A 16,345-nucleotide genomic window follows, 5' to 3' on the forward strand; every position below is an offset into this window, starting at 1 on the left:
CACGGCCGCCGCCGGGGCAGCCCGGGGGGAACGATGCCCTCCAGAGAGGGGCACACAAAGCAGCGCGTGGCGTCAGCAGGATGGCTTTGGCCATGCTGCCTTGGGGGAAGCACGCAAGCTCCAACCAGGACACTCGGCAGTCCTCAAGGTAGAAGCTAGCTGCACTCGGACGCTAAAAAGGGCTGGGGAGAGAGACGGCAACAAGATGCTGGTGGAGGTAGGGGTGTCAACAAGCCTATTATAATTTCTGTCACAAGCACTCTGGAGCAGGAGGTATTCAAGAGCAGATTATTAAGAGTAGATCCAAAACTCAAGGGAGGACTGTTTCTGGCCCAAGAAAGGTGTCACACAAAGTTTTCATATGTAATGGGCTGTTAGCTCCCCTGTGGACTTGTTTTCTATTATACATTTCACCTAAAGGAGTAATATATGAAGCACACGGCTGCCTAAGACTTAACAGAGCCAACAACATACAAAGAATAAGACACTGATCCTCCAACATCTCCTAAAACATGAAGTATTCTGGTGCAGATGTGCATGATTTACCCAATTTGCATTGTGCTGTGGTTGTGTGATACCCTAAGACAAACAAAAACTCATCCAAAAGGCAAAACAGAAGCATACCGCTAATGGTTTGAAACTTAATAACATAACTGACATGGCATTGTTTCCTTTCAGCATTATTTTTAAACACATGGGTGAAATACACTTGTACAAGCCCTGGCTCACTTGGCAGATGCCCTCTGATCATTTGAAGCCTGAGAAGCAAATAGCAGGTATCAAGTCCATGCCTTTCAGGCATGAAACTCTAATTAGTAGACTAGCCTTACCAGCCTTTAATTTACAGCTTTTTCTAGTGGGTGCATGTCAACACCGCTACAAAGAGATTTAATTGGTCTGCAATTTGACACTGCAATCACTGGCTAGACAGACCAGTGAAGGAGAACATGTATGGAACTGCAGAGCAAACTGCAGATTTGCATTAACTCGGAAGCAAGAACAACGGCCATGCCCAAGCCAGCTAGGGCTAACCACTGCAACAGGAAAATTAACAAGCAAATAGACAGCAAAGTGCTCAACCTTTGTCCATACCTGAGATACTGAAGGTCGAGGGGGCAGTGCAGGCGGTGGGGGAGGCAGCCAGCCAGACCTCACAGCTGAACAGAGAGGAAAGAAGAAAATGATAAAAACCAACCAACACCTCATTATTTCAATTCCCAATAAAACCAGAATTAATTTTCATAATTCTTAGCAAAGAGGCAGTAGTCAACATTTTAATAATAGAAACCAAACTTGATCTTTATCGAGCAAAACTTTGTTTGAAGTCACTTCATGAGTAACAAATGAGTAGTGACTTAACTGCTTTAAAACCCCACAATGTTACGATAAAAAGCATAGGTGGAAGCCAGTCAGCCACAAAAGCTGTAGCTAAAGCAATCCAATTCTAGCTAAAGAACTCCAGAAACAGGGTCTAGTTGCCCTTGGGATTTTGCTCCTTGTCAATTAATGTTATTGCCTTTTTTTTAAAGTGATGCTTTAGTATTCAGTGTAGACATTAGCATTCAGCCCAGATAAAGCACACCATGTGATGGAGTAAAGTCTTAAAAAGCAAACATTTGCCATGGAATTAAAAGGACAAAAGCCTAAATGAACAACAAAAAAAATCCATTTCTTTGGCTCATCTGTTTTGTATTAGCATGCTATTACTGGAGGTGTTTCGGAGGGAGGAGGAGAAGTAAGGGGAAGAAGAAAAATCCCAACAGTTTGTTCAGGTCCCTTTAATATAACACTATGTCAGCTTTTTTTGAGCCAGCACAGAGGGAGGGTAACAATCCCCAGGCTCCTGTTGCACTGAGTGCTCAGCATTTGCACTGGCAAAGATACCAGACAGTCCATCTTGCACTGGTGGTTACTTGCATTGCAGAAAAAACCCACAATATTAAACTTAGAAATGCTTTTTACCCCAATAATGCTAAGTAAGCAATTACATTTAAACACTTTTTGTTTGTTTGTGTATTTTTAAAATCCACAAAGACCATTACAAGCCTTGTTATAGCTTAGGCATTTACATGTTATATATCAAGTCTAAAAATGTCTACATGGTTGAAAATATGAAGACAAACTATATTATCCAGTTAACAACAGTTACATGAGAGTAAAAATGTGTGGGTAAAAACATTCAGAACAGTCATATTGACTAGATAAAGCTCCAAAGAAGCTTATAATATATTGTAGGTTTTTACATTTTCTGTATCACCACGTCTTCAATCAAAATGAAAGCTAGTATTACTGCACACAATGCCGATGAGAGAGGTAGAACTATTAAAACCCGACTTAGGTTAAGCAAGAGAACCACTAACACATCTACAGGTCTTAGCAGAGATCTGAAATAACATGATTAGGAATCTCTCTCTTGCATTTAATTTGTTCGGTTTATAAGACCACTACTGTACCATGATGATGTCATCACTACAGTCTCCATCTCTTCCGTGTAACTGATCTTCAGAAAAAAACAGTGCAGTAAGAAACCTTCCTTTCCTTAAAGTGTGAACTTCAGGTTATTACTTCATTTGTCTGAGCACTGGCAGTGGCTTTAGCAATTACAGCTGGTAGCAATACTTGCAAACACCATCTAACTCAAACAGCAGTGGTCTGCAGGTCCATCAGCTGCACACTAACATAGAATCATAGAATCCTTTAGGTTGGAAGGGACCTTCAAGATCATCAAGTACGCACAATATGATACGTTTATCTTCAGGAGACCTCTTGGGAGCTGTGCTGCAACGCTCCACAGAAGAAACCTGCACGCATGTTACCCTCCCTCCATCACCAGTGATTATCACTGCTCTACAACCAGCCCTAACGTCATAGGGGAGCACAAATCACATGCGCTTCCTAATAAGCCCCTGGCAGCCCAAATAGGAAGCTATGGACTGCAGTGCTGCCAGGAGAGTGGAGGTCCCTGGGAAGAGGCATGTGAGGCCAGAGTCAGCAGCACTGATCTCCTCCCTTGGCCCTTCTCAATACATATAGCCCACCAGCACCCATTATTCTTCTATTTGCTGGGTTACTCTCCAGCAGGCCCTCAAGAGTTTTACAGCAAGAGCTGCGTTCATTGAGAACTCGCCTCAAATTCAGCTCTAGAAGGATACAGCACTTGCTGTCCTTGCTCCCCGATCCTTCAAATCCAGCGATATATCTAAGAAAGCAGCAGCGTCATCTTTATGTAGAAAGGTGTCAGGTTTGCTGAAAAATCATCTCCTGAAGTACTTGCACACACTATGAAACTCCACAAGTGTCCTGGGATTTGGTCCAAAAAATTTCAAGGGTGAAAATAATTTTTCCATAAGATCTTCAAATTAAAAAACAAAAAAAAACCTCCACACCCAAAAACCTGCTCCTTCTTCAGCTTTCAAAATACAACATATATAAATTTAGCATTAAAGAAGTTAGATGCATGTGCATCTGACCCAGTTTCCTCTTTTTAATCCTGCAAATTCTAACTTAAGCTACTCATGAAATATTCATAAAATTCCTGCTGTTGCAGAACATCTTTTGCCTGTTGTTAGAAAGAAATCATGCTTATGTGAGCACAACTCCTAGACTAAAGTTAGTTGACTTTTAAGGACTTAAAACAACTTCCTAAAATCTCATTTTTTTTTTACATTGCCTGATGGTGAAAAAAAATTTAATGATCGATGCTGCACACTTCAGCTTTCTCTAGTGTTGCTGCCTTAAAAAAGGACATGTACAGGTACTTTTTATGTGTATCATCAGGTGTCCTGCAATGTTAGGCTATTCCAGAATGCCTGCCTTCCATGGAGAACACCCAACGCAGATCTGCTCTTGCTGTTAGAGATGGCATTACTGTGCTACCTCTGAGAGTGAACACAAATAGAGGGGGAAGTCTGTTTCCAAAATGAAAGCAACTAGCCTGGGACTGAGCAGAGGACAGACAAATGTCGTATTTCCAGGTATAGATCTCAAGGCTTGGATAAGAGGCATGCTGCATGCATGCTCTTTGAAAACAAGTCTTCACAGCCTGTGTAAAAGCACAGGGAACTGGAGAGATGGGCCTTGCACAGGTCGCCTTTTTACTGAGCAGCTTGCTGACATTCAAACCAGGTGAGCCACGTAAAGCCAGTCACAGAAATAGTACTATGGAAAGGCCACACCAGTAAAATAAATGTATGCATATCCAGTATCCATATCACATGTATTCTGCTAACGATAGAGTTTTCATGCACTAGTTACTCCCACAAAGACCGTGATAAGGCTTTCAAAAATCATGGCTCTTTACTTAGCATGTTTATGCTTTAAGGCCAATTATCTGCATGGAAAACTTCCAGGATCATTTTTCCACCCTATTTTGGCAAACACAAAGGTCTTATAGTACTGACAGGACACCATACTAGATAAAAAAAAAAAAAAGTTTTCCAATCTGAAGCTAGATTACTATTTTAAAACAAACACCAGGCTGTAACTGTACACTCTGAGAAGAGGCCGTGGCATGGTATCTGGCCACACTGCTCTGCCTCCAGCTTCCCCAGCCAACACAAACCTTCAGCACTTTCACTGCCCATGGTAGTGAAAAATACCAGTCATGGTGACCATCAAAATAGCTCCTTTGACTTTTTTTGATCTAGGAAGAGAAGATCAAGGAAAAATATAAAATTATCACAGTCCACTCAAACCTATACAAAGTAGATCTTTAGCTCATCAGGCACAGCAGCAGGGGAGGATGCCAAACAGGGTGGAACAAATTTGGACCCTTGGGATCCTTTACAGCAACCTCTAAGAGCAGTGCGCTGCAACTCCCACCCAGCTGAGCTTGTAGGCATGCTATTTTTTAAAATTAATTAGTATAAGAGCATCAGCATGTAAACCTACACTTCTTGAAACATTTCCATGTCAGGTATTTATTTAATTTCCATTCACTGCAGCCACCTTCCCTCCTGGTATTCTATGGCGATCACCTTATCCTAGCTATCACCTTGGGCAAGTTAAAGCTCTAAGTGAAAAAAGCACATCCCTTTTTCTCATCTGACTTGAGCATGTGCATAAGCAGAACATCCAGGGACTTAAAATAGGAGAAAACTCTGTTAGGGTTCTTCGGTAGAGTCCGGCTGATGTGTTTGGTATTTTCCAGGTGGGTACTACAGAGCTGACGGATCAAGGAAATGGCTGGTGGCATGTCAGATTTACCTCAGGTTATGCTGCTTCAGAGTGCTTAGCTCCCAGATCAGGTTTAACAATAGGCCAACAAATACATTTTATCAGGAAGCAAAGGATCTGCAATACTGAAAATAGTTCGAAGAAGATAAGCCAACAGAATGTATTACTCTCAGTTCCCTGAACTACCTAAGGCTTTGGTTCCTCAGGTAGTTTGGGAAGCTGGCATTTTCACCCTTTCACTCTTGATGTTATTTTGAGAGTTTTTTGAGATACTTTTCCTGCTTGTGTAGCCAAAGGCAGACCACAAAAAAAGTTCCATGTCTAATCTGGTTTCTGTTTACCTCCATCTCACAAAACTTCCCTTCTTGCTCACTGAAATTGGTACTTGGACATCCTGTAATAGTGACACTGTTCTCTACACTCCTTCATTTATTTACATTTCTGACAACAGTGTAGAGTGATTGTGAAATAACTTTTACAGGAGATTTATTCTCACTACTATGTCTACAAAAAGTTACAGTAAGAAAAAAAAAAATATTAAAGCTGTAGCCAGAAATGTATATTTAATGAAGGATTCAAGTAAGGTGCTTGTGAAATATCTATTTATCTAGGGATCTGTTTCAATAATTCTTACTAATGTCTCTTAAAAAGGTAACAGCAAATTAAAAAAAAAAATTTTTGACTCCTGACATTAATTTTGTCGTCAGGTTTGTAGAAAGACTGTGGAGAGCATTACCAGTGCCAGAATAAATGCTTTTCTCACAGTTAGTTCTGGGAATCTGCTCAGCAGCAAAGCTTCCTAAGTCACAGCAAGAGATACACATACCTGATGTCACAGACACACTGTTGTTACAAGCTCTTGTGTTAATCGTACAGAACATAGCTCCTACCTCAACTGCATGGAAAATCACCCAAGTACTTGCCAAGTAATTAGGAAGAGATAAAGCCAAGCTTTTAGGCAATTAATGCTTCTGCACTAAGAACTTGCAGAGTGACTTCAGTTAGCACACTGGTGTGCTTATGTATTTGGTGGGTCACTTTCAAATCAAACAAGCAAGGCACCATTAGAGGTGCTTTTTATGATGTCATCTTTTAATGCCATATCCATGAAATTCATCATGTTTTAAGTAGAGCCTGTAAGATAGACTTATTTTTTTAAAAAAAAACATTTATTTTCTGTTTTGCATCACAGGCCCACAACACTTGTGTTTTTAACTTCCCGACCCTCATTTTCCTTAAACAGTTTCACTTTCTAGCTACTGTCTTTCTAGCTCTTCCTTTTCTATGTATTCTTATTTGGGGACTATTTCTCCTCCCTCCTGCCTTGAAATCATGATTTTGTGCCTTCTCACTTCATGTTTAGCTTCACTGTCCACCCACAGGGAGGCACAGTACCTCCATGTACCTCCAACAGACCCATGCTGCCAGAGTTTCTCACCTCTGCAGATTCGAACAGGAGTGCTGGAGGCTCTGGCACCTGCTGCCTGTGACCATTTCCAACACAGATCAACTCAGAACAAGCACATGGGAGCTGGGAAGAGCAATGGGCCAGCACCCACCACCCCTGCCATCCCACCAGTAGCTCAGACACTTCCTGAGGACATCTACATCTCCAGGGTCTTCCCCACAAGGGAGGCAACTTGCCCTGCTGTTCCACATGAGAAACAGAAGATCCTCTCGTTTGATCTGTAAAACTATTCTATGATGCACTACCGTTTTTTTCACAGAACAGAGTAACCCACATGGGATTATGAAAAGAGGTCAGCATGGCTGATAGGGCCCACTGAAAACACTTCAATCTTAATTTTCAGCATACAAGAGGTTTTTAGATTAAAATTTCATTTTTAACAACCTGCAACAGAACAAAAACAGACTGTAAGCCATTCCTCAATCTCAGAAAGACAAGAGCCATGATTACAAAAATAAGAAAAAATAATTTTAAAAAGTTCCATTTACACAAACTGTCAAGCCACAGTTACACTTGAAAGGCTGGTAAGATTTACCCCAGTTTACACACAAGTACTTCCTGTACTCAGCCCTTAGAGACAGACATAAAAATTTAAAAATCTAAAAATGCAGTAAGACGTTACCCCGTCAGATTCCTATTATGCAATAACCATTCATCCGTTTATGTCCCCACTATCTTCTCCAGCATATTCAGCCTTATGTCCTTGTCCAGCTGGGCAAAGAAATAAGTTACATAGTTGTAAACACATAAATCCATCACAAAAAATACTAAAAGGCTGAGAGGCATAAAGCTCTTCCATTCAAATCAGAGCGAAGACATTCATATTTTATTAAGAATAAGCTCAGTTCAGTGATATTCTGAAGGAGAACAGGACTAGAAGAGAGCAGCAGCTCCTGTAACAGATCAGGAGCTGAGTCCCAAAAGGAAACAAAACAAAACAACAACAACAAAAACCCCAAACCAAACAAAATCCCCCAAACTATTCTGTGGTCGAAAAAAAATGTTTTTTGAATGTTTATGTTAAGGAAGCATTTCACAGTGTTTTCACTGCAGTGATACAGTGTAGGAGTATAAACAGCAGCCCAATTTTGTATTCTCTGTGGTTTATACATAAAAGACATTTTTAATTTAAATTGCAATTGTTTTATAATTCTTATAACTGAAGATACTAACTTGACTCTGCATGATTAACTTGATGATGCTGGCAACATTAAGGCTCTTGTACACTGTGCAAACAATATTTAGTGAAATAGCATCTTTTGCTGATGTCATTTGCCATTATCACATTCTACAATAAAAGTCCTTCAGAACTCTACTATCATCCTTCAGGACCTTATGTCATCTTCCTGATTTAATGTTTTGGTCCGATTAATAAACTCAACACAGCAATGTGCAAGACAGCATAGTACTACAGCATGAGTAAAATCCAGCCCTATTAACCAAGAAAGTAGCTGCATTTTAGTAAAACAAGAGTAATACAAGAACAATGAGAGGAAAGGGTCCTGAGAATGAATTACTTAAACTCACTGTGATCTAAATTCAGCATTAAAAAGGACATTACTATTCTAGGTCACTTCCCCTTGTCACTTCATCTTTGAACCAAAAAGTTAGTTAAAAAAATTCTGTATTTATGGTAAAACAAACAACAATCCTCTGCATAACCCCTTAAAATCTTGCCTTTAATAATAACAACTTGCAGACAGCTAACCTCAATAGATGCAGGTATTTCCTAGCAAATATAATTACAATCATAGAATCACAGAATCATCTAGTTTGGAAAAGACCTTTAAGATCATTAAGTCCAACTGTTATCTGAGCACAGCCAAGTCCACCACTTAACCACGTCACTAAGCGCCACATCTACATGTCTTTTAAATATCTCCAGGGATGGTGTCTCCATCAAGTGGCAGAGGCTGTTCCAATTCTTAACAACCCTTTTGGTGAAGAAATTTTTCCTAATATTGAATCTAAACCTCCCCTGGCACAACTTGAGGCTGTTTCCTCTTGTCCTATCACTTGTTACCTGGGAGAAGTAACTGATACCCATCTCACTAAAACCTCCTTTCAAACAGTTGTAGAGAGCAACAGTCTCCCCTCAGCCTTCTTTTCTCCAGGCTAACAACCCCAGTTCCTTCAGCCATTCCTCAAAAGGCTTGTTCTGTAGACCCTTTACTTGCTTCGTTGTCCTTCTTTGGGAACATACCAGCACCTCAATGTCTTTGTTGTAATGAGGATCCCAAAACTGAACCCAATATTCAAGGTGCAGCGTCATTAGTGCCAAGTACAGGTGGATGATCCCTGCCCTAGTCTTGCTGACCACACTATTTCTGATACAAGCCAGGATGCTGCCGGCCTTCTTGGCCACCTGGGCACACTGCTGGCTCATTATTCACCCGGCTAACCACCAACACCCCCAGGGACCTGGAGGTTCTTGTGACTCAATTAAGCATAAAATTATTAAGCATAAAAAAAATACAGAAGATAATGCAGTAATCATATTTAATGTAAGTTTAGTTTGACAGGCTTTTTAGTACACAGTTCCATGTACCCAATAGGAGAAGTCACCTGCATTTGGCTTACTAAACTAAAAATATGATGTAGCTGAAAACACATTACTGAAAACAGCTGGATATAGTATTACGGTAACTATTTGGACCTGTTTGTATCAAAATGTGTGTGGCAATGGAGCAACAATAATTTTAATTCTCAAAATCCTCTTTCCTATAGAATCACAGAATTCTTTTATTTGATACATGGACTGATAAACATTCAGAAATACATAAAATTTCACTGTGGGTGGGCAAATATGAATACCCAAAGACATCTCAACACACACCTACTATTCATAAATCTCCACACTTGGCACACTAAGCCGGTATGTCCAAGGAAAGGTTGTGCTACGTGAATGAAATAATGAAGTAAAAGCAGTAAAAAAGTCCTCTTCAAAGGTATGAAAAAAAGAGGATAAAAATGTGATGCTGAACACCAGTCTTCCTCCAGCACTAAGGTACTGAAAGTATGCAGAAAAAAGTTTGTACTGACCGAGTCTTACGATAAAAGTACCACTTTTAACTGTGTGGTAAACATGTAGATGAAGGAATATCGAAGTGATGTGGTGATATTTTTATCACTTATGGGAATGCTGATTCACATCAACAAATCTGTTCCCTTGTTCCTTTTCTGTGAACGCTACATTTAGAGCAGAGGGGATGTTTTCTTGTTTGGCAGCTGCCGCTAGCCCCGCAGAGATAAGCGGAGGTTACAGATCTGACTGTAGTTAAGAAAACATCACCCGTAACTGAAAACACTGCACTTATGATAAAATGCTAGCTGCATTCCCCCCTTACCAAGTGTGGTACTTAACACTTCATATTTTAAAAGGGAGTAAAAAAAAAAAAAAAATACTAGCCTCATGTTGCTGGCTGAAAGCAGCACCCCTAAAGGAGCAAATCCAGGTTACGCAGTATTTGCTTCTAAGGGGACAGAAGAAATGGTGCCTGCATTCCACACGTTCTTCACTGCAGGGACAGCCACAGCAGGAGGTAACTTTCAAGAGTAAATGAGTGCTGAAAACCCTCAGTTAAAAATTCATTTGTAAATAGTTATATGGCTGTTTTGATTAATTACACAGATACTCAATCTGCTTCCATATCAACATGAAATTACACTGTTTATGCCAATGTTGTTTTTTCATCAAAGCAAATTCTCTTTTCCAAACAAGAGTCCTTTGTTCAACAGAACTGTCAATTAAAGCACGTTATGTAATTCAGAAATTAAACTAAATGGGAAATAAAATGTATTTCAGAGGCAACTGTATCAACATAACAAGACCCAGACTGCTGAAAGTGCCTGTAACTGCCCAGAAGTAAATTCTTTAATAGTTATGGGCAGAAAACATAACTAAGCTAAAGACCAGAAGACAATGGACACATTTCTGGGTTTTAACACTTAAGCTGAGACTTGCCCCAGTCCCAGAGTTACCCCAAGGCAGACCCTAGCTTACTGCTGCTGTTGAGAGTAAAAAATGCCTGGGGACTTCACTGCAGGACCACTGGGCTCCAAGCTGTGACAATTTTGGCTCCCTCAACACCTGCTCCTTCACCTGGACTGCAGGACAGATGGAAGGGAGCAAGAGGAACCCCAGAGAACAACCAGTTCTGCTAACCACCTTTGTGAACAATGCAGGAAAACTTTGCAGGCTGCAGGCTCACAGGGTTTGCTCTGAGAGCTCTTGGCTTGTATCTGACTAAACACTGGGCTAGAGAAGAAATGAATGTAAACAAGGTCACACATGCATTTAAACTGACATTTTTGTTTCTACTTAAAACCCACTGTTGTCTTTCCAGGAATGTACAAAACCTAGCCAAGTATTTTCTTAGTATGTACACAGGCCAAATGCCAGACATCATATATTCAACGAAAAGTACATTGAGAATCTAGCAGCACTGATTTTTTTCTCAGATGCTAACATAAAGAATACACAATTTAAAACAAACAAAAAAATTAGAACATATTTCTGTCTTAGCATCTCTTAACAGAAATTCACATACAGAGCTTCCAGAAGGTGAGGCCTTTCAGTAAGTTCTCTTGATATTTTATTTTTTTCCTGGGTAACACTAGTTACAGCATAGTATGAATGAGAATGAATAAAGGCGCCTCCTTCAAGTGCAGTTATGTCCCAATGCACTAATTTTAAATCACAGTTTCTGTGGTTAATGAACTGATGGACATCCCAGCTATTACAGACAAATGTTCTCTGTGTATACATGCCCAGAGAGTGGCATCATAAGATGGTGGCAAACGTGATACAGCAGCTGTAAATGAAAAACAAACACAGTTCAAAAAAACCCAAGTACTCGCAACAGGGATCTGCCACAGTCTTTGGCTGAATTTACCCGAAGAATAGAGGCTGTTTTTTTTTTCTGTCTGTAGAAAATGAAATTAAAAAAAAAAAATGCTCCAAACCAGTGGTAGCTTTACAATTAAAGAAGCGATACCGATAGATCAACAGGACCGATGAGGAAATGAAAATAAGATGCACTACTACTGAACACTCCTTTTCAGATGTAGGAACAGATTATGTACCAAACTCAAAATTGCTGAGCAAGCATTACTAGGACAAAAACTGATGTACTGAAATGGGATTATTCTAGCCATGTTGGATATACCCTGAAAGCTATTAAAATGGTCAATTTCACAGTCTGTTTTTCTGTATTGACACTAGGCAATACAGTGCTTCTAGAAGGGATGGTCATTCCAGCTTATTTTTGTGGCTCAGCTGTGACAATAGGCCTATTTTTGAAAACCTAGGAAGAAAGAAGGCAGGGAGAAAGCATAAAGCAAAAATTCAGTCAAGAGGACATTAGAACTGAAAGTAATCAACTGGCCTGTGGATAGAAACACAACAGGTTTGATATTCACACTAGCCTGTAATACCCAAATACCCAAGAAACCTAAATAGTATGTTGCTACCACATTATCTATATCGCATCTGTAACTCTATCATCTGATGGTGATGGAAACTATTCTAACTTCATATTTAATACTGTCAGCAGAAATAGGAATACAGCTTGTTATTATACAACTGTGTGCAGTTTACTTCATGTATACACACACAGACACTTCCTTTTGGTGAGGTTCTTTGGTCTAAGGTGAAGGCACTCAATCCCTCTGTCTTGCTACAAACCGTCCTTCCAGAAAGTGCAAACTGCACCTCAGTAAAGAGTTTGGCTCTGAAACAATGACCACTCCCTGAGGAAGAATCATCTCTAGATGAAAAAAGTTTCTGAAAATGATGAGACTGGAACTTCTACTGAGAAGCAAGATCAGTAGAGAAAAGATGGGGGGGGGGAGAACCAACAAAAAAACCAAACCAACCACAACCCCAAGGTGATCAAAACAAGATGTGGATAAAAAGAAAGCAGCTGTCTAAAATTACATTGTCTATAGGATGTTGCAGAAGAACAACTATTCTTCTGCAGGAATAGGAGAATAGGGAAGAGTATGCAGATTTCTTTATAGAACATAGAACAAATAACTGAAAATATGACTTCCAGTGCAGACATTTTACTTCAAAGCAGAGCAAGGTAAACGCACCATGGTACTTGGACACACTGGGATACCTGAGCTGATTTAATCCCCTCCTTCAGATGAAGCAGATTTATTGGAAATGGAACCCTTCTTCGGAGTGGGCTACAAATAGTTTAGCAAGGTCTTACTTGAATTCTTCAAGGCTACAAATTCCTCCTTATTCTTTCCCAATGAGTATTTACATTTTTCACACAGAATTGAACAGCTCCATTAGAGGATGATGACCACCACAAATATTTAGCATTGCCATCAGAGGTCATTCAAGAGATTAAAAACAAAAAAAAAGACTGGCCAACAACACTGCAGGTACAAGAGGAAGATGAACCTCTGGGAGACCTTCCATATTTCTGAAATTTAGTAGCACACTATACTTTAGGTTTTGTCAATCTAAAGTAAATTTTTGGTTTGACTGTAATTAATTATAAATTTGAACCAAATATGATGAACAGTTTTAGGGTGACCAGAGCACTTGGTTTCTTTGTCAGCAATCAACTACCTGCTCTTACTTAATGATGCCATTGCCAGTGAGGAAACCCTCAAAAAAAACCCTATTGATAGGACAAATTATCCTTTCCTGCACTAACTATAACACTGTTGGTTTACATAGGCCAGAAGAAACTGTTACATTACTTCAAAAGTAATGGTGACTTTCAAAACAATCCATTTCAAAAGCAAGATGTTACTTTTCATTCATAGAATGATTTCTTTGAGAATTTACATTCTCCTTTCATTTATGTTCAAAGAGAAACTTAAATCCCAGTTATTTCTTTCCAGTTATACTTTTTATCTGGATTGTGATAGGATTTGCTGCCTTAGAAAATATGTACTTGGCTCTATTCAGGGTTTTATTCTGACATATAATTAAATCAAAATTGGAGGCAACAGATGGCCGAACAGGAACCAGAGTCAAAGATCAGGAATTGATTCTCTGTGTAAGGCAAGGGAAAAAAAGAAAAAAAAAAAAATCCTATTGAGTTTCAGGGTTCAGCACACATAGCAGAACTCTTGAATTGTTTGGCATTTGCACAAAAAAAATTCTCATATAGCAAGAGGTGAAAGTCTTTCTGTTCTACTCCAACAGCCACATTAGAGAGCCCAGATAAAACATTCCTTGACACAGTCAAAACTTGGCTTTCTGCTGAAGCATAAACACGACGATGTTTAACCTAGTCCTTGAATCAGATGACTGGAGTGCACCACATAAAGCTCTGGCGTGGTTCAAGGACGCTGCTGAAGCGCAGCGACGCTGGGTGCCTGCTGCCCTGGGCAAACACCTCCCCTTCCCACCGCTCGCTGTGCAAGGCTCAAGGACTGTTCCAGCACCAACGCGCTGCAGAGCCCTTTGCCTTCAGTCCACTCCAACTCCCCTTCTACATTTTCTTTCCCCTTAACATGCACCCATGTCAAAAGAAATTACCCTTTGTTTTCACTCAAAGAACAGTTTCTGATTGTCCCCACACATATGGAACACTTCAAGATCAAAACTGTCTGCAAACGATGGATTTCATTTTCTCCCAGTATAAATACTAAGGGTTTTCTTCCTGCTTCTGAACTACAAAAAATAGTAATAAAAATTAAATATATTGTAGTTACTGATGAGAATTGTCTAAACAGCCAGATTAGTTATAAACAGTTAGTGATGACAGACTACCGCATGTTAAGCCATTATCATGCCAGAAAATGTTATAATCACCTTAATTATAGCAACAGTGATTTCTCCCCCTCACTGGCAATGTAATGCAAGAATGTGCAACTTCTATTTTGTAGTACTATCATCTATAGCAAAGGAGAGCATATGCACATACTGTCAAGGATTTGTGCAAGCAGATCAAGTTGCCAAGTATGCAGCTAAATGGTCTCAAAAGAAGGAAAGAAGGAAAGCTTACCATGTGTGTTTTGTTGAAATATTTTGTTCAGATCCAAAGAGGAAGCTCTGGAATGGGATTTCTGTGGTCTCGGAGGTGGAGTAGGGGGCTCTTCTCCCTTTTTCATGGCATCATCTATGGATGTGCTAGAATAAGACCTAGGGAAAAACAGGGGGGGGGAGAGAAGCAGAAAATATTTTATTTCAAAATTCCGTTTTAAACAACTACAGTGAATAGTACTTAAAAATACACTGACAGAAACTCAGATTCATGGTGGAAATTCCTTACCCTAAGGACTAGAAGTTCCCTCTTAAAACAAGACATTTATTTAGCAACAGAGGAACCTGTGTGTCTATAGAAAGGAACGAGTCATTCTTGCAGAGATAGTAGTATTTTTTTTAAGGCCTTTTATATCACAGCTTCAGGTCACCTTCCTTATGCAATTTTAACTGTGAACAGGGTAACTGTAGCAAGTATTTTGAATAAACCCGAGTAAAACCCTCCCTGGCTCCTTACAGTTTCTGTTGCCTCTCCCAGCTGCAAGGGTAGTGTTTATACAGGTATAGCTTCAACCTACCTCTTGCAAGTACACATTTTGTAATTTATAATACTCTAACTATTAGAATAAGTTTTTCAAAGAGTCACCAAATTCCACAAAGTCCAGAAAAACTGAATAGCTCCAAAGTGACCAAACTGGTGAAATGTATGCCTCAGTACATCTTTCCAGGCCCTTCCACACCACATTAAGCCCAGTGCGGTGCATTTATTAAGAATTTTGATTTTGCTGAATAGCGTCCAATACTTTTCAGCTGTTGTAGTTACCAGTTTTTCTCCAAGAGCTTTGTTCAAAATGAGCACTGACAATGTGAGATGTTACACTTACTGTAACACATTATGCATGACAGGCAAGACCAAAAACACATTCGAGTAGAACAGAAATAACTCCCACTAATGGGAAATGGATCCTTTTTTGCCAAACAGGCTGTTGTTAGAAAACAGCTCTTTAGTGAGACAGACATTTGGCAATGCTGATACGTTTCTGATGTAAACTTTAATAAATACAGGAGAGAAAGCCAAAATTGCTTCAAAATTTAAATGTCACAAAAACTTCTACTGATGCTTAAATTTTGTCTTGGTAGAGTTTTGAATTCCATAGCCTTTTAATATATCAGACTAACCCAATCCCCCTTGAAATAAAGAGGAAAGCTTTGAATCAGATTATTAAGGTTTTGTAGTCTTTACATATTATACAGTGTTTATTTTACCTGCATTAAAAGTGCTCACCCTAACAGTTTTGAGATTTTAATTTTAGTTTTTAAAGCTCAAGTAAGATACCAGCTACCAGCCAAAAATATGCCAGAGCTGAGAGCTGTAACAGTTTTGAATTGTGGCCTTTGGTGGTTGGTCACACCTAAAGACAGAGACCCTTGAAGTTATAGAGCCCTCCAGGCTACACAGGACAAGCACAGCAGGAGGTCTGAGCTCAAGGATCTGCTCAGGAACCTTTAGTCACAACTGCACTGAAGTAGTGACATATACCCAGGCGTAAGAGCCACATGCGAGACAGTAGTCACAGTCAAGTGACTTTTTTCAAACTTGTTTAAGCATTTGGTATTTTATGCATTTTTGCATAAAATACTTCTTACACGTTTTTCCATATTTGCAATTTATGACTCAGTAACACAGCAAGAAAATTTAAAACAGTGTGAAAACTTAAAAGCTTTGGCTAGCAGCAGAAAAACAGCAC

General features: G+C 39.6%; 1 protein-coding gene across 1 annotated transcript in view; it reads right to left on the reverse strand.

Moving 5' to 3' along the window:
- Positions 1–1,092: 1,092 nt before the first annotated feature.
- REPS2 (RALBP1 associated Eps domain containing 2) overlaps positions 1,093–16,345 on the reverse strand; it is a gene marked incomplete at its 3' end in the record, with an annotated part of 42,892 nt that continues 27,639 nt past the window's right edge. Inside the window, exons 13-14 of the mRNA XM_008945517.1 lie at positions 14,620–14,756; positions 1,093–1,157 (exon numbers count right to left, since the gene is read on the reverse strand). Of these exons, the coding sequence (XP_008943765.1) occupies positions 1,093–1,157; positions 14,620–14,756 (202 nt within the window). The remainder of the gene's footprint in view (positions 1,158–14,619; positions 14,757–16,345) is intronic.

The sequence above is a fragment of the Merops nubicus genome, unplaced genomic scaffold (assembly GCF_000691845.1).
Source record: "Merops nubicus isolate BGI_N331 unplaced genomic scaffold, ASM69184v1 scaffold308, whole genome shotgun sequence".
Taxonomy (NCBI): domain Eukaryota; kingdom Metazoa; phylum Chordata; class Aves; order Coraciiformes; family Meropidae; genus Merops; species Merops nubicus.